Here is a 24,564-nt window from a genome sequence, read left to right on the forward strand (position 1 = left end):
TAAAATTTGACTATGAATACTGGCCTTTAATCTCAGAGACAAAATTAATCTAAGATGTACTGTTTTCTTATATTATAATAAATTAATGTATGGATACAATTATATGTATACATAAAACATATAAAATTGTATTTTAATTGTGTTTATTATGACACATATTTATGTACTTACAATTATATTTCTATACATTAAGAATAATAATAATAATAATAATATATATATAAATATAAATTCTATTATTAATATCTATTATAATATCTATAAAGTTAAATATTGAAAATGATATACATCAAAAACTCTTAATGATCATAGATGATTCTTATCTCTGAAAATAAGTCATACGTTATAAAAAAGATTATAACATAAGAAGAATAATATACATGTAAATATCAACATGCATTTTTATTTTAAACCCAAAACTACGAATCCTAGACAGCATTGTGCCATGATATTGAACTCAAAGTGACGACGGAAAATATTAAATATCGAATTGCTATATAATAATATTTCGCAATTCAAATATTGATATGAATTAAAATATCCTTATTCTCTCTATATATAAAACTATAAAATTATGTATAACTATAAAATTATATAATACAATTATATAGGATAGTAATAAAATTAAAAATATATTTTATTATAAATATATTTTCAAAAGTTACACTTGGTTTATTAAATATGAAATAATTTTATTTAAGATTATAATATTTACTGCTTACACTGATTAATAATTTTTTTCAATGTTCATAAATTTCCAAAAATTAATAAAAACCAATAAATGTATAAATATAGGTTTAAAACGAGCTAGATTTGGGTCTAGTATTTAAAAATATAATTTATTTGATATAAATAAAAAGGACAATATGTAAGAATACATTTCGATTTTACAAATGGTTTAAAGGGTTGAAACCATCTTTCAAAAATTAAGGGTTTTTGCCTTTTCTCGATATATCTCGTAAACTAAACAAAATATCAAAAAATGTTTTATATAAAAGTTTTACAACATAAAAACTTCTATTTAACTATTCTGTTTATTTTTTGAAAAAATAAAAAATTTTTTTCAAAAATTTACCTTTTACATTAAAGTTTCAATTTCAGTGAAATTCGGTACAAATGTAGAGGGGGGGGGGGGCAAAACACGAATTTAGACAATTTTAATTGGCTCAAAAAAGGTGGTTTAAAGGGTTAAAATCACCTTTCAAAAGTTGAGACATATTTGCCCTTCTTTCGATATATCTCGTAAACTTAATAAATATCAAAAAATGTTTTATACAAAAGTATATCAATATAAATACTTCTTTTAACTACGTTGTTCATTTTTCGAAAACAAATTTAATTAAAAATATTTTTTATTAAAAAAAATATTAAATAAAATTGACTCGTATGTATTTAGCAATTATAAGGTAATTATACTATCGTATACTACGTATTACTTATATCATTTATGCGTATATTATCTATGTTATAATACTATATATTTATATTAACTGCATTCCTGTATTATTTTTTATTAGAGTAATATTAGAATAATCACGTTGTTTTCATACAGTGTTCATTCTGTCTATGTCACATATTTCACATTCATGTTTTATATTCGTCATGCCACGGTATGCATTATATATGAAATAGAAATCACTTATTAATAAAAGTTTTGTATCTTTATTAATGATGTTACATGCCATTTTCACATCAGTATCAGTGACATCTAACGTGTGCTCGATTATTCTGTTAAATTGTTCAAATTTTGAATCAAACAAAGCATAATGTTACACATAAATGTTGCAAATGTTCTTAATATGTTAATTGTTTTATTTCAAATTACACATTTCCCCAACGCCTATAAATGGAAAAAAAATACAATTATATGAATTGATACAGGATATTATAACAAATAATGTAGCATTTGTTATATAAACCTATACTGCTTTGAAATTTCAAAATTATTGGAAAATGGATTTAACTGACATAGAATTTGTAACAGATAAAGAAGAATTTGTAGAAAATGATGATAATTATGAACTTGATAATGAGAATAATTGTGAATCAGAAAACGAAATTTTAAATAGTAACTATAAGAAAAGAAAAACAATAAAATATTGGAAAAGTAGGAAAAAAGGATACGTAATATAAGATAATATAATTACTTCATAAATGCTAGATACATAAAAGTCAATTTTATTGAAAATTTTTTTAATAAACAACGTAATAAAATAGAGGTATTTATATTGCACAACTTTTGTATAAAACATTTTTTGATGTTTCGTTAAATTTACGAGATATATCGAAAAAAAATGCAAAAATGTTTTTACCTTTGTTTTGTGGTTTAAAGAGTGGTTTTAACCCTTCAAACCGTTTTTGAGCACTAACTAAAATTTTCTAAATTTGTGTATTTCCTCCCCTCTACATTTGTGCCGAATTTCACTGAAATTGCAATTTTGATGCAATAAATATTAACATAGGGAAGGAATGAACATAAATTTTTGAAAAAAAATTTTTTTAAATAAACAGGATAGTTAAATAAAAGTATTTTTGCTGTAAAACTTTTGTATAAAACATTTTTTGATGTTTTCTTTAGTTTACACGATATATCAAGAAAAGGCAAACTCAATTTTTGAAGGATGGTTTATAAGTACCAACTAAAAATTTCTAAATTTATGTATTTACCCCCTCTACCTTTATGCAGTTTCATTAAAAACCTGAATTTTTGGGTTTGCGAGGTTCCCTTGTAAGTCATCCTCAGTTGCAAGGAGGAAAATAGTTTGTTGGTGTGTGTGTGTGTGTGTGTGTGTGAAATACACATTATTTTATTTGTTAATTAAGTTATACTATATAAAATAAAAAACTATTTTTATGCAAAAATACTATTTTTATTTTATAATTATTTCTTTTGCCCAAATAAAACTTTCAACTTGGGGAAAAGTTAATAACTAAAAATTTATGTTTCAAAAATAACTTAAAAATTGAGTCATTTAAAATTAACTAAATTAAGTTATTAATTTTATTAACTTTAAATTTTTTAACTAGTTACTATCCAACCTTGCTGAAAAATTATTTCTAAATGACAAATACATATAAAAGCACATTATAAACATGAATTTTATATAGGTTGGGTTCGGAGAGCACGTTTTTGGCGTTAAACGTGCTCCATCTTTTTTCGACATTCATTGAGCAACAAGGATAGAACGATACTTTTAGTGCTAATAGTCTCCCCAAACCTAGCCATAGTTAATCAATGTATAACCTAAGATTCAAAGAAGTACCTGCATCTTACGTAAACATGTTTTGTCAATTTCTTCGACCATTCTCGTCATATGATTTTCAACTCGTTTTTTCTGTTCTTCCATTTCTATTTCAATTTATTATAACTTAATTTCAAGTTTATTATTATTTGATTATGATACTCGTGGTATGAAGTATAAAATACACGTGAGATACATAAATAAGGGCCCCCGCGCCCCCACCAACCCGCACAAATTTTGGGAGCGTTTCCACCGAGCGCGTTACGAGTCACGTCGTTCTTCGCATCCAATCAAAACGTCTATGGCCGGTATTCATAGTCGGATCTTATATTTAAGATCATCTTAAGTACTGTCTTAAGATGCCATCAACCAATCACAGAGCCGTATTAGCATCTTAAGACATTGCTTGAGACGATCTTGAAATAAGATTTGATTATGAATACCGGCCTATGAATACCGGCCTAAATTATGTACCACTTAGGCCCGGTTCCACAACTCACGGTTAAATTAACTGGCCGATTATTCCATTGGAATTGACCAATCGTATTTGTTAATTTTGCTTAACGACAAATACGATTGATCAATTCCAATGGAATAATCGGCCAGTTAATTTAACCGTGAGTTGTGGAATCGAACCTTAAGGTGTTTTTTGGCGATCTTTTGGTACATGTACCAAACTGTACCAGAACCAATAAGATAAAAGTTTATTTATATCCCATTGGTTCTGGTACAGTTTGGTATGCTTTGGTACACGTACCAAACGATCGCCAAAAATCGCCTTTAATGAATGCATACAGTGTTAACTTTGTGAGCAATTTTTTTTCGTACGAGTTCGAGAATCGGGCCTCAGATTTGGCCTGTTCTTTTTAGCTGCACTGATACACTGGTGCAATAAGTTAAAGTGAGACAAATATATTTTTTCTCATTCTAACTTGTTGCACCAGTGCAGCAGTGCAACGAAAAAGAACAGACCAAGTGTGTAGTTACGAACCAGGGGCCCGATTCTTGAAGTCATTCGCAAGAAAACGTATGCGCAAATATCCGCTCTAACAGAAAAGTTGCAAGTTTATTGGTTGAAAGCCATACGATAGCCAATAAATTTTCAACTTTTCTGTAAGAACAGAATTTGCGAATACGTTTCTCTTGCGAATGAATTCAAGAATCGGGGCCCAGGGGCTCGATTCTTGAATTCATTCGCAAGAGAAACGTATTCGCAAATTCTGTTCTTACAGAAAAGTTGAAAATTTATTGGCTATCGTATGGCTTTCAACCAATAAACTTGCAACTTTTCTGTTAGAGCGGATATTTGCGCATACGTTTTCTTGCGAATGACAGCTCCTGGGGCTCGATTCTTGAAGTCATTCGCAAGAGAAACGTATACGCAAATACTCGCTCTAACAGAAAGTTGTAAGTTTATTGGTTAATAGCCATACGATAGCCAATAAATTTCTAACTTTTCTGTAAGAACAGAATTTGCGAATACGTTTCTCTTGCGAATAAATTCAAGAATCGAGTCCCTGGGGCTCGATTCTTGAATTTATTCGCAAGAGAAACGTATTCGCAAATTCTGTTCTTACAGAAAAGTTAGAAATTTATTGGCTATCGTATGGCTATTAACCAATAAACTTACAACTTTCTGTTATGCTAAAACTCCATGGGTGCGTTCGGGGAGCTCATTATTAGCGCTACGCAGCACTACCGCTGTTCGCGGAGACGCTGAATAGCGCTATCAAAATTATGATGACGTCACTATCTGTAGCGTTTGACGTCATAAACGCACGCTATCCATGCTACTGCTTCAGAGGTAGTGCATGGATAGCGTTTGGCTCAATCCCCACCATTGTCTGTTTAAACATCACGTGCTATCTCTCTTTTAAGGTTAGAAAAAATTTATGCGTGATCTTGAAAGAAGAAAATAAGAAATTGTTTATATGTCCTAATGAAAATATTTAATTAAAAATCTCTCTTCATTGAGAGAGAGAGAGAGAAAGAGAGAGAGAGAGAGAGAGAGAGAGAGAGAGAGAGAGAGAGAGAGAGGAGATCTGTTTCATTAAAATTTATTAAATTTATTAAAATATATTAAAATTCCTTAATATATACCCAGACAGCACATGTAGATTATGAGAACGATAATAGGATATTGCGAAAGTATATTGCAATATTTGTATAATATTAGAGATACGTCTGTGATATGGCGAGTATATACTCATAACGTACTATGTCCGCGTTGCCTTATCCCATAGAATTTCGCTGGCAGTTTATGAGAATATACCGAATATATCTTAAGAATGTTATACGTATGTCTAAAGTATATCTTCAGTATATTCACAATATGTCTACAGTATGTTCACATTAACAGTATGTTCACATCTCTCTTTTAAGGTTAGAGAAAATTTATGCGTAATCTTGAAAGAAGAAAATAAGAAATTGTTTATATGTCCTAATGAAAATATTTAATTAAAAATCTCTCTTCATTGAGAGAGAGAGAGAGAGAGAGAGAGAGAGAGAGAGAGAGAAAGAGAGAAAGAGAGAGAGAGAGAGAGATCTGTTTCATTAAAATTTATTAAATTTATTAAAATATATTAAAATTCCTTAATATATACTAATTTAAATTTGTTAAAATTTCTTAAAATTCATAAAATTTATTTTATTACATTGTTATTTATTATATAAATAAATTTTATAAATTTTAATAAATGTTAAATATTAATTTTTAATAAATTTTAATGAATTTTAATGCATTTTAATAAATTTTAATAAATAATAAAAAGGGATCAAATAAAAAAGTTTTTGTGAAATATTTCATTAATATATTTTTATCAAGGTGATCAAGATTGGATCTTTGAGTTTAATATTATTTTTCATCAAAATATGTATATAATAATATATACTATATTTTGATTCATTAGACTGCATGTACTGTTTGTCTTGAAATGCAATCCTTTTCTGTACCAATTGCAAATATGTAAACGACTTAAGTCCCAGACAGCACATGTAGATTATGAGAACGATAATAGGATATTGCGAAAGTATATTGCAATATTCGTATAATATTAGAGATACGTCTGTGATATGGCCAGTATATATTCATAACGTACTATGTCCGCGTTGCCTTATCCCATAGAATTTCACTGGCAGTTTATGAGAATATACCGAATATATCTTAAGAATGTTATACGTATGTCTAAAGTATATCTTCAGTATATTCACAATATGTCTACAGTATGTTCACATTATATGGGCTCATGCATAATGAGAGGAATAAGGAACAAGGAATTAAACATACAGAATTAGCAAGAAGAAATAAGAAGAGGAATTAATCATTTCGCACATCAGGAAGCTATCGCAAAAAATGAAGCGTAATATCTGTTGAATACGCTGGGGTGCTTTGGGAAATTATGCTCAGATAATTGTAGGTTATAACCTAAATAATATATGTATATATACAATATATATATATTATTATAGTTTACGTTACTATATTATATTTTATGTACATACCAGAGTTATCTGGGCGTAATTCCTGAGAAAACCACGTTGTCCGTGAGTTCGTGTTCGCACGTTCACACCCTACACTTCACCACGTGTCTGCATCACACGGCAGACGAAAATGCGTAACGTTACAGATCATAGATAGCGTTGACATGATTCACTTTCGATATTACGCGGATATTTTGGAAATATGTGATAGATATACATGAGATATATCATAGGATATTTTACGGATGTTTTGAGTATATTAGATATAATCTCAGTATATTCAGTAGAAGTTGCGAAGTTCAGTCGCTATATTCTAAGTTTATCTTGAGGATATATCAAAATGACATTCTATTGAGACGTTATATAAATGTTTTACGTATATTCGGTATGATCACAGTACATTACGTATGAGAGTATAATATTCGTACGATATCTGGTGCTGTCTGGGGTATCATTATTATCAATTAAATTGATAACGTAATCATATATTATTTTAAAATTTTAGTCAAATAATGCAATTCAAAAGCGACAGTATACGACATAGTGCAAAAGAACATAAATTTACATAAAAAAATTATATTAGGCATAAGCTTCAAACATATAATATTATGTAAAATAAATATAAATTAATAATTAATTAATTTGATTTTGAATTGAGATAGAAAAATGGAACAAAATAAAAATTTATAGGAAATTGTTTAAATTATTTTATTTTATTACATATAAAATAATTTTTATTAAAAAGTAATATATAGGACTTATTAATTATTATTTAATTTATATAAAAATTAAAAAATTTATTTAATAAGATCGTAAATAACTTTACTGATTTTTATTTTGTGAACTTCAATAATTTTAATTTTCATTGAAAAATTTAATTGTTTAATAATCATTTTAAAATTATTAAAATATTGAATATAAAATAAATATAAACAAATAAGTATCATATATATATAAAGAAAAATAATAATAAATATACTAAGTAACATAGTTAACATAAATAATTATTAATATATATATAAACATTTTGTTAATATTGCTGGCAGTAGCTAATCAACTGCCCAACAGTGTTTGCTACGCTATAGCTGTTCACGGAACTCGCTATCACTACCGCGCTATTGGCTCCACGAACAGTTCAGATAGCTGGTTTGTTCGCGTCACATGCCCCAACATGCTCCTATTTACCCCAACGCACTCCAATACGTTGATTCCGATGACGCCAACTTATTAGAATGCGTTGGAGTGAGTAGGAGCATGTCGAAGCATGGCGACGCGAACAAACCAAGCGTTAGCGTTTGTAGCGTTAATAGTAGGTCTGTTCGCATCACATGCCCCAACATGCTCCTATTCACCCCAACGCACTCCAATACGTTGATTTCGATGACGCCAACCTATTAGAATGCGTTGGAGTGAGTAGGAGCATGTCGGAGCATGGCGACGCGAACAAACCAAAGGTCTGTTCGCGTCACATGCCCCAACATGCTCCTATTCACCCTAACGCACTCTAATACGTTGATTCCGATGACGCCAACCTATTAGAATGCGTTGGAGTGAGTAGGAGCATATCGGAGCATGACGACGCGAACAAACCATCTGTCGATTCTTCCCGCGCGCGTCGCAATGCACCAAGGCCCCTCCATTAATACAAGCTCTATGGTCAAGCGTCAGCGTGAAAAGGCACCTTTAATGTTTTCTCTGCGAACTTGACGCTGAACGCTTTTATGTAAAGGTACCTTAAGGTAGAGTTCGCTAGTCACGTTAGCGGATGTTCCACCATTGTCGTGCGGTCGTGGAGGATCCACCATTTTCTTTTTGTCGCTTGCTTCGGGGTTTGTCGAGTTCTCAGTTCCAAAGATCGGGACGATCTTTTTGTTACGATCTTTCAACAGAGGTATATCGCGTGTTCTATCACGAAGATCAAAGACGTGACGCACAGGAAAAAATGAGTTACGGTAGACCTCCGCCACGTATCGACGGGATGGTTTCCCTGAAAGTCGACAATCTCACGTACAGGACGACGCCGGAGGATCTGAGACGCGTGTTCGAGCGGTGCGGCGAAGTGGGCGACATTTACATCCCTAGAGATCGCTTTACGCGTGAAAGCCGTGGTTTCGCGTTTGTTAGGTAAGTTCTACAGCGCGATGGCAATCGTCGCAAACGTTTGATACATGGCATGTTTAATCGACTGCTCTGTTATGGATGATACTTAAGACGTATCGATGCCAACAGTGATGCTGACGTCACAACGCCAGCGCGCCAGTTTGCATTTCGGCACTTTAACGCCTTAGCGAGAGTGTAAGGCTGATCTTAGTAATTCCAATTAATTTAATTAGGATTAATTTGGATTGAAGTTATGGATTGCAAAATTAAAAAGTAATCATTCTTGACTTAATTTTTAATAAAGTCAAATAAATTAACTTGTGAAAACAAATCATATAAAACATGCTTCAATTTTTAATTATTTTAATTAAATTTGTTATTATTTAAAAAATTATTTCATTTTGTATATATGTGTATAAAAGTATTGTTTTATTCAAATAAGTTATAATTTATAAAAAATTAACAAAAAACAATAATATCTTTAACCATAATTTTAAGTTTTGCAGTTGGCTAGTTTTAAATTTAAATGACTGGCCGCACAAGCTAATCAAAGATGATAGGAGCTTTCCAGCAGGTGACACAAATTGACAATAGTATTTCTGTCTTTGTATGATATTCAATGAGAGACAAGGATGGAAGTACTGCTGTGTCGATTTGTGTTTCTTGCTGGAAAGCTCCTGATAAGTCCAACTAGTGATTTTAACTCTAGAAAGTTTTGATCAATTTTTTTTCAGCTTTGGTTTTGTTAATTATAATCACGATTTTTTAGAAGAATAAAAGTACTATAGATTTTTGTTTTCCTCCATTAAAGGTTTTGTTAAATCTTTTATTCTCTGCAAATATTCTTTATAATAAAACCTAAAGGGCATAGCAAGATGAGCATGTGTGTGCTGCCCCTGCATAGATTTGATTGAAATTCTTACAAAAAGTTGGCATTGATGTGAAATTAAATTTCTTCAAGCATTGTACTGAAAAATAATTTTTATAGCAGTTATGGGGGAAGGAAGAAAAAGTCGAAAAGTTTTTGAGTTTAAAATGATCGGAAGGGTAGTACATATATAAACTTTAATATATATCTATTTTATTATATATATATATATATATATATATATATATATATAGTATGTATATGTACATATATACATAATATAGTTGACTATAAACGTACAAACCTTATAAAAAAAAAAGCATTGAGATAAGTACAACAAACAGGAAACAATTAGAATTGACTACATAAAGTTTTGAGATAATATTGATAAAAATATATATGCGAATAAACGTGTAAAGGGTGCATGGTGGGCCTCAATTACCATGTGTATACATTATCCAAACTAATATATGTATATATTACCAATGTATATATATACATTATCGAAACAAAATTATCTTTTTAAAAAAGGTAAAAAAAAGGTGCCAAGTATATAATTTTTCTTAAAAAATCACAAATTCTAGAAAGTTTTGATCAAATTCAATCTAAGTGATATATATCTTTATGGTTGGAAAAAGTGACATTTGATTATGTATCAAATAAATCTCGATGCTTTTTATTTTTTTATATGGTACGTTTATAGCCAACCACCCTGTATATACATTTAATAATATATACATTTACATTATATATATATATATATATATATATATATATATATATATATGTATATATATATACACAGGGTGTCCCAATACACGTGGACCATTACTCGTAAAAAGGTAAAAGGGATCGAGATGAACATAAAAGTCCAATATTGCCTTGGGTTAGGTCTGCAAATAATTGAGATATTAACGTATGGAATTCTCAAATAATCTAATTAATTTCTATTGTAATTGTGAACAGTAAATAATAAAAGCTTATCAAACATTCATAATAGATTTTTTCCGTGTTATGGCTCAAGCGGATCGAGCTCTTTTCTCGGCGCGCTTTCATTTGCATAATTTGAAAAATTAATACCTTGATTATTGGTGGACCTAACCCGAGACTTAACTCAAGATCTAACCCAAGACAATATTGGACTATTATGTTCATCTCGATCTCTTTTACCTTTTTACGAGTAATGGTCCACGTGCGTTGGGACATATGCATGTGCAAATGCCGTACATATGTGTACTAAGATTGCAGTCGGTAATTCCATCTCTCATAGTAAAAAGTTAGGACAGCCATTAAAACTCACCCTGTATATACGAAGGTTGTATGATAAGTATCCGTGTTTACTGACTGATGGCACCACTGACGCAAAATGTGTATGCCATCATTTAACGCCATCTTCAAAACAATGACTGTCAAATTTCAGACAGATTTATCGAGTAGTTTTGTTTTGATAGGTGTTGAAAGTTGTCAAGTTCGTGTTTGTTTGCAACCATGGAGAAAGAGCAATATTGATCAGTGATTTGATTTCTTTTTTTGGATGAGAAGACGTGTGAGGAAATCAAAGTGAAGTGATCGATCTTCATATATATATAATGAAACATATATACATTTATTTAAGTTTATATGTATGTACTACTCTTTCAAACATTTCGAAACTTAAATATGTCACACGAGGGAAGTCATAGATTTTTCCTACAAAGAATGATGATAGTACTCTATTTGGATCCCATAGAAAAAAATTCAAAAAGATTTGACATTTTTTTGGATCCATATTTTTTGAAAAAAAAATTCCATATTTTTTTATAACATTGTGGGATTGAAACCTATAATATTCACTGGCGCAAAAAAACGAGGCAAAAATTTTGACCAAATTTTTAGGCAATCTTCAAAGTGATGCAACTTTGCGAAAAATCGTCTAAATTACATGTACTTTTTGTTAAATTAAAGGGCAAAGACTACTTTGAGAATCCCTAGGCGAAAGTTTAATTTGTTAAGTGTGAACCTTTTCTATCGTATGAAAACCAAACATGTTTTTTTTAATTGAAAAAAGTAAAAGTTTGTTATTATTTTTTTACAAGTTTTTCGTTAAAATCTTGCTAATATTAATCCAGATTCTTAAAATTTATTTTTTTCTAAGCAATTAAAAAAAACATCGATACGATGTTTTTTGTTGATTGCATATGAGTTTGAAATTTGCACTGCATTTTAGGGTATTTTAGTGAATAAATACGGTATTTTTTTAATATGATGAATTTTGAGTATCAATATGATATTGCACATTGATTTTATTTGTGTTTAACTCAATCATACCGCCGTCATCAGAGTGACCCGATGTGCACCATGTGGAGATTGACGGTCGAATTTTGAACATCATGTAGCTCTAAAATTCATTGGTGGAAATTGCACTTACTGATCTGAATAGCGGATAGCTGACGCGCTAATTTTATTGAAGTCAACAGAAGGTTCGCTATTTTAGCAACCTGCTCAGATCACACATAAATATACACTCATACATAAAAAATAAAAATTTAAATTTTATTTAAAAAATTGGCCCTTTTCAGGGCCACATAACGTGCAAAATCCAACGGCGGTATGATTGAGTTAAACACGAATAAAATTAATGTGCAATATCACATTGATACTCAAAATTCATGATATTCAAAAAATACCGTATTTATTCGCTAAAATAATCTAAAATGCAGTGCAAATTTCAAACTTGTGCAATTAACAAAAAACATTGTATTGACATGTTTTTTTTTTGTAATTGCTTAGAAAAGAATGAACTTTAAGAATCTGGATTAATATTAGCCAGATTTGAAACTTGTGAAAAATGATAACAAACTTTTACTTTTTTCAATTAAAAAACATGTTTGGTTTTTATGCGATACAAAAGGTTCATACTTAACAAATCAAACTTTTACGTAGAGATTCTTAAAGTAGTCTTTGCCTTTTAATTAAAAAAAAAAGTACATGTAATTTGAACGATTTTTCGCAAAGTTGCATTACTTTGAAGATTGCCTAAAAATTTGGTCAAAATTTTTTTGGCGCCAGTGTATTTTTTTTAATAAAAATAATTGAGCCGTTTGAGAAAAAATGTTTTCGATTTTTTCCTCATACTTCCATTAAAATTATTTTTTTAGATATAATACTTGAGGAAATTTAATTTCATATCAATGCCAACTTTTTGTAAAAATCAAATCTGTGCGGGGGCAGCACATGCATACTTATCCTGCTATGTCCTTTAGAAAAAGTTAATTGGCAATTCTACTCTTAATGACAGTGTTGATATTATATGTTGCATAGATATTGAAGTATTGCTTGTGTAAAAAAAATGTATATATTGTAACAACATTAAACTATTATTAAAATTTGATGTTTCTTGATTATTAGATAATTCTACTGGTAAAGCTTTATTGGAGAAAACAATAGATTAAGTCTAATCATAAGTTAGTTGATAAGTTTACACTTTTTGTTAAGTGTAAACTTTGTGTTGTTTGCTTAGTTTACACTTTTGATTAAAAACCAAACTTTCAATATTTATTTATAATTTAGATTGATATAATTATGAAAAATATATATTGTATGTTTATTCTATACATATATTAAAAAATATTAAAATGTAAATTTTTTGTTTACATGTTTTTAAGCATGTAATATTGTTTAAAACAAAAACTTACAATATTTTGTTCTAAAAAATTTTTATCAATCCTGGTTAATCTGACCACAAGCTAATTAATCCTTTTAGAATAAGGGGTTGCTCGCGAAACTAACTGTAGGGAAATATGTGTTCTAAAAGTGTTTAGGGTCACTGAATCCGAATCTGATATTAGTTTTAAGAAATTTTACGATTAAAGATGATGAACTCAATATGGCAAATGGAAACCAAAAAAATGATGTAAATATCACAAAAGTTAAACATTGATTATTTGATAACATACATAGAAATAATAGAATCTAGACAGATACAAACTGATTGGATCTGACAATTTTTCCTAAGTTAATTTTATTAAAAATGTTTGTATATATATGTGATGTGTTATGAGAAAAATTTCTTAAGGTAGTTTTTTTCAAAAATTTTTAAATTTAGCTTTATAGGTTAATTCAGATTCAATGAATAAGATGATATTTGTTTGAAGATAGGAAGCGGGGCTTGTTTTTTAGATATTCAGGTTCGAACTTAACATTTTTAATACAGGAGCATAGGGCTGACTTGCTAAAACAGAAACATTTTTATTAGCTGTGAAAAAAGTTTTCTTCAGAAAGTTTTAAAAAACTAGTATATTAAACTTAAGAATAGAGGTAATAATATGCACTTTTTTATACAGCAATCGGATCTAAATATCGAAAAATAAACATCTTAAGTACGAACATATAAATATGTTCTAAAAGGTTTAAATAATAAAAAATTGAATCTAACAAGGGGACCTTACGGGTCATGGGTCATCGATTTTTTTCATATTTATAGGATTTGAAGATCAGTACCCGGACTTCAATTTCGTAAAGCAGTACGATGCGCTTCTTAAAAATACTCGAAGAAATCGATTTTGAAGATTTCCGATATCTTTAAGTACAGAAAATTTTGACCTATCGTCAGAGTCGCTTGTAGCCGAGCGCACAGAGTTCTAGTTTCGTAAGCGCGGAGTCGCTGGTTCGATTCTTGCTCTGGCCTCAATTTTTTTTAAATAAGTCAATGGAGTTTTTTATTAATCCTATATCTTAACATTTATCAAATTGAAATGCTAATTGATTATTAAATATTTATTCGTTATTTTTTAAATAAAAATTAACATCTCTTTATTTTTATTTAACGGTAAAATACGAATAGCACAGCATCTGCTCTTTCGGAACCCTTACTTCTCCCACTTTTTGCAAGGCTGTTCTTTGTTCACGACTAGATGCGAGAGAATGGGGATCGATCAGGATCGACTTACAATAAACTCGACTTGTAAACTCCGACTAACGTGTTAAAGATACAGCGTAAAATGTAAGCGATAAAATAACTGAATATTATTTATTCATATTATTTTTGCATTTAACAATAAGACCTTTTCCATTTTTGTACCAAATTTTAATTTATTATAAATATTCGCATTTTCAAGCAAGTGGTAATTAAAAATAAAAAGATGTTAATTTTTATTTAAAAAATAACGAATAAATATTTAATAATTAATTAGCATTTCAATTTGATAAATGTTAAGATATAGGATTTAAAAAAAACTCCATTGACTTATTAAAAAAAAATTGGGGACAGAGCGAGAATCGAACCAGCGACTCCGCGCTTACGAAATTAGAGCTCTGTGCGCTCGGCTACAAGCGACTCTGACGATAGGTCAAAATTTTCTGTACTTAAAGATATCTGAAATCTTCAAAATCGATTTTCTCGAGTATTTTTGAGAAGCGCATCGTACTGCTTTAGGAAATTGAAGTCCGGGTACTGATCTTCAAATCCTATAAGTATGAAAAGAATCGATAACCCATGACCCGTAAGGTCCCCTTGTAAGACTTACAAAATTTTGTGCTGAAATTATGAAGACTAGAACCAGAAGACCGATCTCCGTGCTTTTAAGTGAAGCGAAAATCTGTTAGAAATGTAGCACCAAATAGTGGCGCTGGTCACAATAATACACCAGAATATATTCCAACTCTAGATGCAATTGTAGTCTATAGATTTATTACTAGTAATAAGTCTATGTCGGCCGTATTAGGTCAAGGTCCCCATCGATGGACAGATGGTTCTAAGTAAGGTCTTCGCATGGTCAGTCATTTTTGACCCATTGAGTTGTATTAGTGCGCGTTGTAACCAGTGTTGTGTAAGATACTTTATTTTTAGTACCTAGGTACAGGTACAGGTATTCTGAAAAAAATGTACCAAGGTACAGGTATAGGTATTAGAAAAATAAATTCTAGGTATAGGTACCTCAAATGTACCTTAAACATACCTAGGTTATAGATACTTTTATTTATTAACATAAAATTTCAAAATAAATAGGCATTTATTATTTCTTGTATCCAAACATAATATTTATGTATTATACGTATTTTAATAGGTATATTTATATTAAATATTCTATACTGACAGAAAAGGATACTTGATTCAAATAAATGGTTATTTGAATAGTACTAATAATATTTGATAAAAGAATTATTTATAAATTATAATATTTATTTCAAACAAATAATGTCTTCTATAAATTAAAAATATTATTTTCTGAAATAAATATTGATTTTTTATAAAATATATTAGTATTTAATTAACTATTTATTTGAATTAACCCTTGAAGGGCACACTATCTACATGAGACATAAAGAGCACACTGGCTTAAATTGACCCGAGCAACTTTAATTGCTTCTCAGAAGGTTATAATCTTATTTTTTTTGTACAAAAAAATTTGATATATACTTTAATTATTTAAAAACAAAATTCAATTATTGTAAATATCAAAAACAATTTTTTATTATAGAAAAAATTAAAATATGGAAAATTAAAAAATTTTTTTTCACTTAAAATTGCATAACTTTTTTATTTTTTAATATTTTTATTTAAAAATTTAACTGGATAATCTTGAAACCATGCACTTAAGATAGAATTAATTGCGATAAGGGCACACTAGGTCAAATTAATTTGAACGATATTGAGCGTCTACTTCCAACGGCTGCCAGTAGCACACTGGGACCTTAGGCCAAATGGTCGATGCTCAGTTGTAAAGTGAAACGTTTAGATAAATAAGAAATAGCACCACGAGTCCTAATTTCAGGTTATCCTCGAAAATATGTCGAGAAATTACTACAAACTTTTGCTCGGGTTATTTTGACCCGAGTGCTCTTTAAGGGTTAAGTGTCTCTTTCTGACCATATACTAGGTATGTAAATATGAAACCGGAATTTTTGTATAGAAAATACACGTTTATTGTATGAAAATAAAAAATATTTTATTCGAAGTATTGTCCATTGCTAGCTATACATTCTTTCCATCTCTCTGATAATTTGTGGATGCCACGCCAAAAAAACTGTTTACTCTTTTGAGGCAAACCAGTCATCAAGCCATTTTTGTACATTTTCGTAAGATATAAAGCGCTGCTTAGCAAATGCGTGTCCCATCGATGCAAATAAGTAATAATCGAATGGAGCTAAATCTAATGAGTAAGCCGTGTGCAAAAGTATTTCCCAACCAAACGTCTCAATCGTTTCCTTGATCGGTTTTGCTGTGTGTGATGGTGCATTATCATGAAGCAAAATCACTGTGTGTTGTCTTTTTTGATATTCTGGTCGTTTTTCATGCAAAGCTTGATTCAAATCGATCATTTGTTGTTGGTATGATGCATCAAAATATGGACTTTAATCTTGTTTTTTTAAACAACGTATTATCTACCGGTTTATTTAGTTTTAACTTATTATTTTTTGTCTACGTTATTTACATTGGTTGATAATTTATAACTTACTTACTTGTGTTGCGTTCGTAAATTGCTATCGCTCTCTAATGTCACTGAAGAAGGCTAAGTACAGCTGAAACGTACGAGGTTTTTAGATTTGTATGGATTTAAAATAAAATTGCATTTAAGAACCGTACTAACTCATGTTTAGTCGTTTAAATTTAATTAGGTTTGTCTTGAATCGAGCGTTTATCTTTCTATTTTTTAATAATTATTAATTTATATTTATATAGTATTTTAATTTGATAATTATTTTTTAAATATTTATGTATCGCGAGACATGTGGAAACTGTATCGATAAACTATAAAGAATTTACTGTCTTCTATGTATTTTTATTGTAATTTGGTTTGATAAATAAACTCAGAGCTAAGATATAATTTATTTTTAACTTCAGAATAATGCGTAAAACTTCAGAAGTTGCTTTTAATATAAAGGACTTTTAAATACATGCCACGTCCTGGTACAGCATTACACTGACGTTTCGCAAACGTTGTAGTTTGCATCATTAGGAGCTCCGATATTGAGGTTTTTTAGATTGTGACTTTTATTATATACCTTTTATTGTGATGGTGGGGAGGGGAGAGGAGCAGGGCAATTTGTCCAATATTTTGATTGATTAATTAAAAAACCGAAAGAACAGTGTACCAAATTGGACTTATCTGATAACTTTCATCGCGGTTAAAGTTATCGAGATGTTTCAAAATTTCTATATTTTCACGATATTTTCTGGCGAAGTAACTTTGAGAAGGGGCTAGCATTTTTGTATTTCATGGAATGTCCAGTCTCCATCCAGTGTTTGAATAAGACTAATCGAGAAACGGTGGCCATATTTGGTGCACCGTTGATGTTCTTTGATATATGTATTAATCTTCCTTCTGGTTTCTTCTATATATATTTTTTCGCAAGAGCAAGGGATCTTGTATACGCCTGGTGATTCTAGACATAGTCTATGATCCTTTGGATTAGGAATTAACTGGAAAATCTTTCTTTGTGGTTTGAAGATCACTTTTATGTTGCGTCTACGTAAAATTTTGCTAATGCGTTCTCTCGTATCTTAAAGATGTGGAAGAGAAACCATCTTTTTTTTCTCTTCTTTCTTTTTTTTTCTTTATCCGGCGTTTCAGCGTTGTTGAGACTGGAAATTTTGTTCTTTAATTTGTGGATTGATGTTCTTACTGCTATGTCCATTTTTTGTTAAAATTTGATTGAAATCAAGTTCCCTATTTATAGAAGTTGGTTTAGAGATTGTGAGGACTCTATATACCAGTGAATTAATGACTGAATTCTTTTTGCGAGGGGTATGGTGAGAAGTGGAAGATTATCGATCCGTGTATGTTGGTTTTCGAGAGACCTGATGGCTTAGGGTGTTGTTTCTTTTAACCAACACATTTAGAAAAAGGTTTTGGTTGTTTTGTTTTATTTCCATTGTGAACTGTATGTTAGGATGTTGAGAGTTGACAAAAACCAAGAAATTGCAAAAGAGTTTCTGCCATGGCTTCAGATGACAAAAGTGTCATCAACACATTGGAAATATTGGAACTCATGTAGAGGATTTGAGAAGTGTGTTTTTAGAATTTGATTTTTGAAATGTTCCAAAAGGATATTTACGATGAGTGGGTGAGATAGGAGAATCCTTTGCTACTCCAGACATTTGTTCAAAGAAGTTTTCTTGAAACTGTGAAAATAATTTTTTAATTGATTATTAATTAATTAAAATATTGGACGAACTATTCTCTCTACTTTTCCCCTTATTACCAGGATATACAAATATAAGGTATATCCTGGTATATAAGAACGATGACAACCACAAAAAGTTCAGTATCGGAGCTCCTAATTCTAATGATGGAAATTGCAATGCTTGCGAAACATCGGTGCAACGCTGTACCAAGACGTGACATGTATCTGAAAACTTCTATTGAAAGCAACGTCAATGGTTGCGAAAGCTTTAAATTTAAAACTTTAGAAATTCTTAATTTTTGTTTAAGGCAATGCTGGTCAGATCAATTTTACCGATCAAATTTTATTGATCTATATGATGCAATACTGATCTAGTAGTGAATTGATGTAGTAGTAAATGTCACATATCACTACACATTAAGATTTTGCCGTAAATTTTAAAATTGCGTTTACATGGATTATTTACGTATCGTTTACATGAATCTGTAAAATTGCAGGTAATGCAAGCAATGTAAATTGTTATAAATTAATACAATACAGAAAAAGTAATTGTAAAATTGTTAATATTATATCTGACTTTTGTATAGATAAAATAACAATACAATGTTGAAATTAAAAAAAAAACAAATTTTCCACGATTTTTATGAACTCTGAGTCTTTTATGATCCATAAATTAATTTTTACATAGACGATATAGTTTTTATTGTATACATACAAGGCTGGCATTCAGTCACCTTAATCAATCCTTGTCACTTTTTTGACAAGTCGCTATAATCGTCCAAAATGAGTCACTATAATTACTTTTTTTCTGATAATACGAGATTTGTAAAATACAAGCATTTTATTCATTTTATGTTTGCTGTTTTATTGGCTAAGTTACTAAATAATTGTTATTATTGATAACAGTTGTTACTTGCTCACTGTTACTAAATATTGTTTGTCACAACTTTTTTTTCCGCGCGGGGAGAAGCCGCGAGCAAAAAGATAGCGTCAACGGAGATAACCCGAGACGACGATAAAGTACCGCTGTCCGGAACAGCCCGTGCGCCTAATTTCTCGCGCGCGAATCTCGACGACACAAACGACAGGATTGGGTGCCAGACGTTCTCGATGGCACGTCAATTCGCGAGATAAAACAGCCTCAATTCACGCGCGAAAGGAAGGCTAGCTCTCCTAACGGCAGGGACAAGATCTAGGAAGGGCGCGGAACGCGACAAAGAAAATGAATGCTGACTCAACGAATAAGGATAATGAAAATGATATTTATTATCGAAAGAGAAAAATAATAAAAGATCGGAATGGAAAATAAAAAAGTAAGCTTGTCGAACGCGGACGATATTTGCACGCGCCAAACGATACTGGCCCACGTGCACGCCGACTCACCTGTTTCGCTAATCCGTTAGCGCGCAGGCACGACCCTCCTCTTGCGCGATACACTTTTTCGGGCGGGCGAGATGTGCCGACAATCCCGGCAACCATAGATCGCGACCACAATATCCGACCCGCAACACTCGCTGCTTTTAAAACTAATTGCGCTACACCAAATTACTCGCGCGACGTTGTGCTCGCGAACGATATCCGCGGGAACTATTTTTCCCACGCTACGCGGCTCGCACGGGCGAGGGCTTTGCGGCGCACGCGGTCGCTACTTCCCGGGGAAATTGCGAACGGAATCCGCTCTCCTCCTCGGCCACGGTATTCGACGCGATACCGCCTCTCTCGCTTGAGTCCGGCAATTTACAAAAAACGCGGGGCCGCCCTGCGGCTTACGCAACACTAACACAAACTTATGCCAGACGCATAATGAGAATGGAGTGGCTTGCCGGCCAGTGACTTTACAAACACGATTGCACAAACGGACCACCTCACCGACACTTGTTCTGGCTGCTGTAGCTTCTCCGTCACCGGCTGCGGTCCTCCAGGTACCCGAACTTCTCGCACGGGTTCAACTTCCGGCACCGATAGTCGCCTCGCGGAGTCAGGGACAGGCTCGACCATCGAAATCGATAATTTGTGATTCACCGGGACGCTACAAGTGTTTCTAGGCCATACGCTCGCAAAAGCACGGGAAATCGCGGTCGATCCGCGATCGATGCCGCCAACCTCCATTAAGGGCTGCGCGCTAGTCCTTGCGCATTCCGTTGCTTCAATCACTGCAGGGCGAGCAGTGCTGCGCCCGCAGGACCGTGAGCGCTCTAATTCTTCCGGGTGCTCTACGAGCCCCCCGCGAAGACCGAATTTCTCCGGCGCTCAACGACGATCACCGCTGCCTCCCGATTCTCGCAGGAGGGCCCCGCATCCTGCGGGGGCAGTTCCGCAGCCTCCCTTCCAGGCTGCCGCCTCCAAAGTGTTCGCCGTCATCCGGTTGTTAGCCGGGGCGCCGATTTTATTTACGACGGCCTCAGCTTTCTCGGTGCTTCCCTGCTTTCGGCCATTGCTATCTGGATTTGCGGAATTCTCCTGGCGCACCCCTCCTTCCGCACTTGCCGCTGTCTCTCCTTCGAACTCCTTGCCGTCGGCGCGGTAAGGTGCCCGCCATTCGACCGGAAAAACGCAAGATTTTTAGCCAATCATTCCATCGCCGCCGCGATTCCTCCGGGAGATTTCTTGCTCGGCTCTCTTTCCCTCTCCGGCGCGAACCCGCAGCCTGTGACGGGGGAGGGACGCTGCGTGCCGTGACAGCGAAACTGTCACGTTACATGTTTTATCTGATTGTTTTATATTGCAAACAGAATGCTAGACCAGAGAGAAGACTGAAAGATATGACTCGATTTTAGGTGATTCTCGAATGCAGTATGTCCTGACAAAGGATTCACTTGAAAGTGATCCACTTGATACTACGTTTCGAAACATTTTATGATTGGTCAATTCGTAAAATGCTTTTGTCTGATTGATCACTCAAATTCTAAAGCATTTGTAGCATTAAGGGGCTACAATACATCCAGAGACGTAAAAAATAGGCTTTTTCTCGATTTTTTTTAAGCGTAATGTATGTAATTAATCCTAGTTTTCTTTACTCTAAAATACATTCTTAAAACACGTTTCAGAATAAATTTGAACTAAAAATATTAAAAAATGGCGGAGATATTATTCTCGTCGCAAGGCTGTTGACAAAAAGTGTTCGCGGTACCAATTGCAGCTCGTACAAGACTTATCTGAAACAGACCAGCCTAGAAATTTTTTTAACTGTATGAAATTATCTAGTCTTTATCGTAGCCGATTTTTAAGATATCGGTTTTTGGAAAAATGGCGGCCGTTAAAAAAGGCGATTTTTTAGAATAAAAATTGGTTTTTTTAATTGTAAAAAAGTAAGGGCTTAAAAAAAACTGCCACGATAAAGACTGCCTTTTTTGTGTAGATTAAGCTCTCCAAATTTCAAGTAAATCGGTCCAGATGTTTCCGAGATATTTTTAGTACGCGTTTTGAAAACATGGTTTCGAGAAAAACGCGTTTAAAGTTTGACATTCGGTTAAAACGTGTAACGGTTCGCTTTTCCCGAACGCCTCGGACAGGCGGGTGCCAGGATTCAGGAGAAGAGAGGAAACTAGCTTGCGTACACCGATATTAAGTTAACAAATCTTTATTAGTGTTTTTTTACGTATATCTTATTCTACGGGGAAGCTACACTAAACGCATTACTTAACCTACGGAAAGGTATGTACAGTATTTACAACCTAGTTCTAACGTCGGTCGGACGGGAGCGCGCTGATGCGCAGCACCTTGGCACGCGGTCGCGCGGAAGTCAGGAAGCCGAAAGCCGGCGTGCGCCAGGCGGCGAAACGGTCTAATGACCTGCTTCGTCGGCGGAGTCAAGGAAGCCGAAAGCCAGCGTGCGCCAGGCGGCGAAACGGTCTGATGACCTGCTTCGTCGACGGGAACTAGGAAGTCGAATGCCGGTGCTTACCAGGCGGCAGAGTGATCAAGTGACCAGTCCTGTCGACGGGGAATGGTGCTCGGTTGAGATCGCGCCCGGCTTTTATACCCGTCGGGGCGATCTCTACGCGCTCAGTAGCGTGCTGGGAGCGGTTCCCCGACGGGGGTTGGAGTACTAGCGTCATCGAATGCGCTTGAACCTTTCTCGCTATATCTCCGACAATTTTCAAGGAATTACTTTAAAACTTGCAGAGGATATTCTCAAGACCTTATACTTTATGAATATACAAAAAACGCAAAATTCATTTTTTCACAATTTCTTGGTGTATGTAGCCTCTTAAGAGGATTCCAAATTAACATGTATTTTTGCACATTCAGATAATCTTTTACTTTTGTTGCATTTAATAACATTAATTTTTTCAGAATTTTAAATTTAATAAAGGTATTACTTTTTATTCATAAACCACTGGAAATGTACTTGTTTAAATTTTTGTTTTTATAAAATTTATTTTAATCCATGTTATTTGCTACTTTTTGAGCTATCCAAAAATAGAATACTAAATTTTTTTTACTTAAATGACATTAATTATTTAAAAAAAATGATTAAAAATATTACTTCAGTTAATAATACTATTTTTTGATATCTAAAAAGTTACTTTTTGTCATTTTTTTTCTCAAAATTTAGTTTTACTTTTTTTTAGTTTGATGATTAGATGGTAGCCCTGTATACACGTAATATACATTATTTATATTTTATGTTTATAAACGTCCAGTTTTGCGTTACTGTAAAGTTGGCACCATAGCTTTCTGCACCACGAGTTTTTATGACAGTTCTACTTGCACACCAAATAGTTTTAGAGTTTCTGATAAGTTTTAGAAATAGTTCCCTTGATTTAGTTAAAAAAAAAAATTTGAAAATATGAGATGCTAATTTTTCCTAGCACTTTATTAGTAAAAAACTAAAGTTTTATCAGCAGTTCTATTTGCTCCTGCAGTAATTCTACAGTTTCTGAAAGGTTTTAGCAATAGTTTTATACGTTAAATGTTTAAATAATTTTTTAATTTGGCTGCTGGCACCACAACACAAGAGTAAAGGGAAGACATACATTGTCTCGAAAAAAATGTACCGAAATTCGAAAAGTGAGCTAATGTTCCAAAAAGTCAATCTCGAAATTTAAGACTTGAGACATTATCCCGAAGTCAAAATCCTGAAATTTAAGATTCAAGACATCGTCCCGAAAAGTCAAAATCTCGAAATTTACGACTCGAGACATTGTCCCAAAAAGTCAAAATTCCGAAATTTAAGATTCGAGATATTGTTCCGAAAAGTCACGAGACCAAAATTTAAGACGTAAGACAATGTCCTGAAAGTTGAGTCTTATAAATTTTTTCTATTGTACCATCGATCTTTTAATACTTTAGAAAGATATTAGAAAAGCTAAAATTTAGATAGTTGAATCTTATCAATATCTTTAAATAGATGAATATTTTCCATATGATTGGAACATTATTTACTCTTTTCTTTGGACGCTAAACGTCTGTAAAGAATAATTAAAGAAAATTAAAATACACATTTTACAAAATTTAAAATAGTATGCACAATAGAAATATATACAATATAATGTAACATGTAAGGAAAAAATGGGATAGCGGGATAAAATGGGACAGTACTATACTATTTTCATTGCATAATGCTCTGCGGAAAATTCATTACAATCAACAAAATTGCCTCAGTCTTATTACGACCTGTTGAAGCAATTCACGAATTTTCACGATTGCGGCATCATGCAATCAAAGTAATAGTACTGTTACCCATTTTATCCCGCTATCCTATTCTGCCCCTAGTTTTCCAATATGTGCAACATATGTGTATAACATAATAATGTATTCACGTAC

The 24,564-nt window shown here is 32.4% G+C and overlaps 2 protein-coding genes across 3 annotated transcripts in view; one reads left to right on the forward strand and one right to left on the reverse strand.

Moving 5' to 3' along the window:
* Positions 1-3,477, reverse strand: part of LOC105835841 (protein FAM136A) — a 74,694-nt gene extending 71,217 nt beyond the window's left edge. The window contains exon 1 of the mRNA XM_012679433.3: positions 3,264-3,477. Within this exon, the coding sequence (XP_012534887.1) occupies positions 3,264-3,347 (84 nt within the window). The 5' untranslated portion in view covers positions 3,348-3,477. The remainder of the gene's footprint in view (positions 1-3,263) is intronic.
* Positions 3,478-8,483: 5,006 nt separating this feature from the next.
* The window catches only part of LOC105840232 (serine/arginine-rich splicing factor 2-like), a 45,935-nt gene continuing 29,854 nt past the window's right edge, over positions 8,484-24,564 (forward strand). For both annotated transcript variants that reach the window (XR_004963211.1, XM_036286738.1), the window contains exon 1: positions 8,484-8,846. Coding sequence is in view for 1 of the 2 variants with exons in the window: in XM_036286738.1 (XP_036142631.1) it covers positions 8,488-8,846 (359 nt within the window). In the remaining variant the exon portion in view is untranslated. The remainder of the gene's footprint in view (positions 8,847-24,564) is intronic.

The sequence above is a fragment of the Monomorium pharaonis genome, chromosome 5, assembly GCF_013373865.1.
Source record: "Monomorium pharaonis isolate MP-MQ-018 chromosome 5, ASM1337386v2, whole genome shotgun sequence".
NCBI classification, from domain to species: Eukaryota; Metazoa; Arthropoda; class Insecta; order Hymenoptera; family Formicidae; genus Monomorium; species Monomorium pharaonis.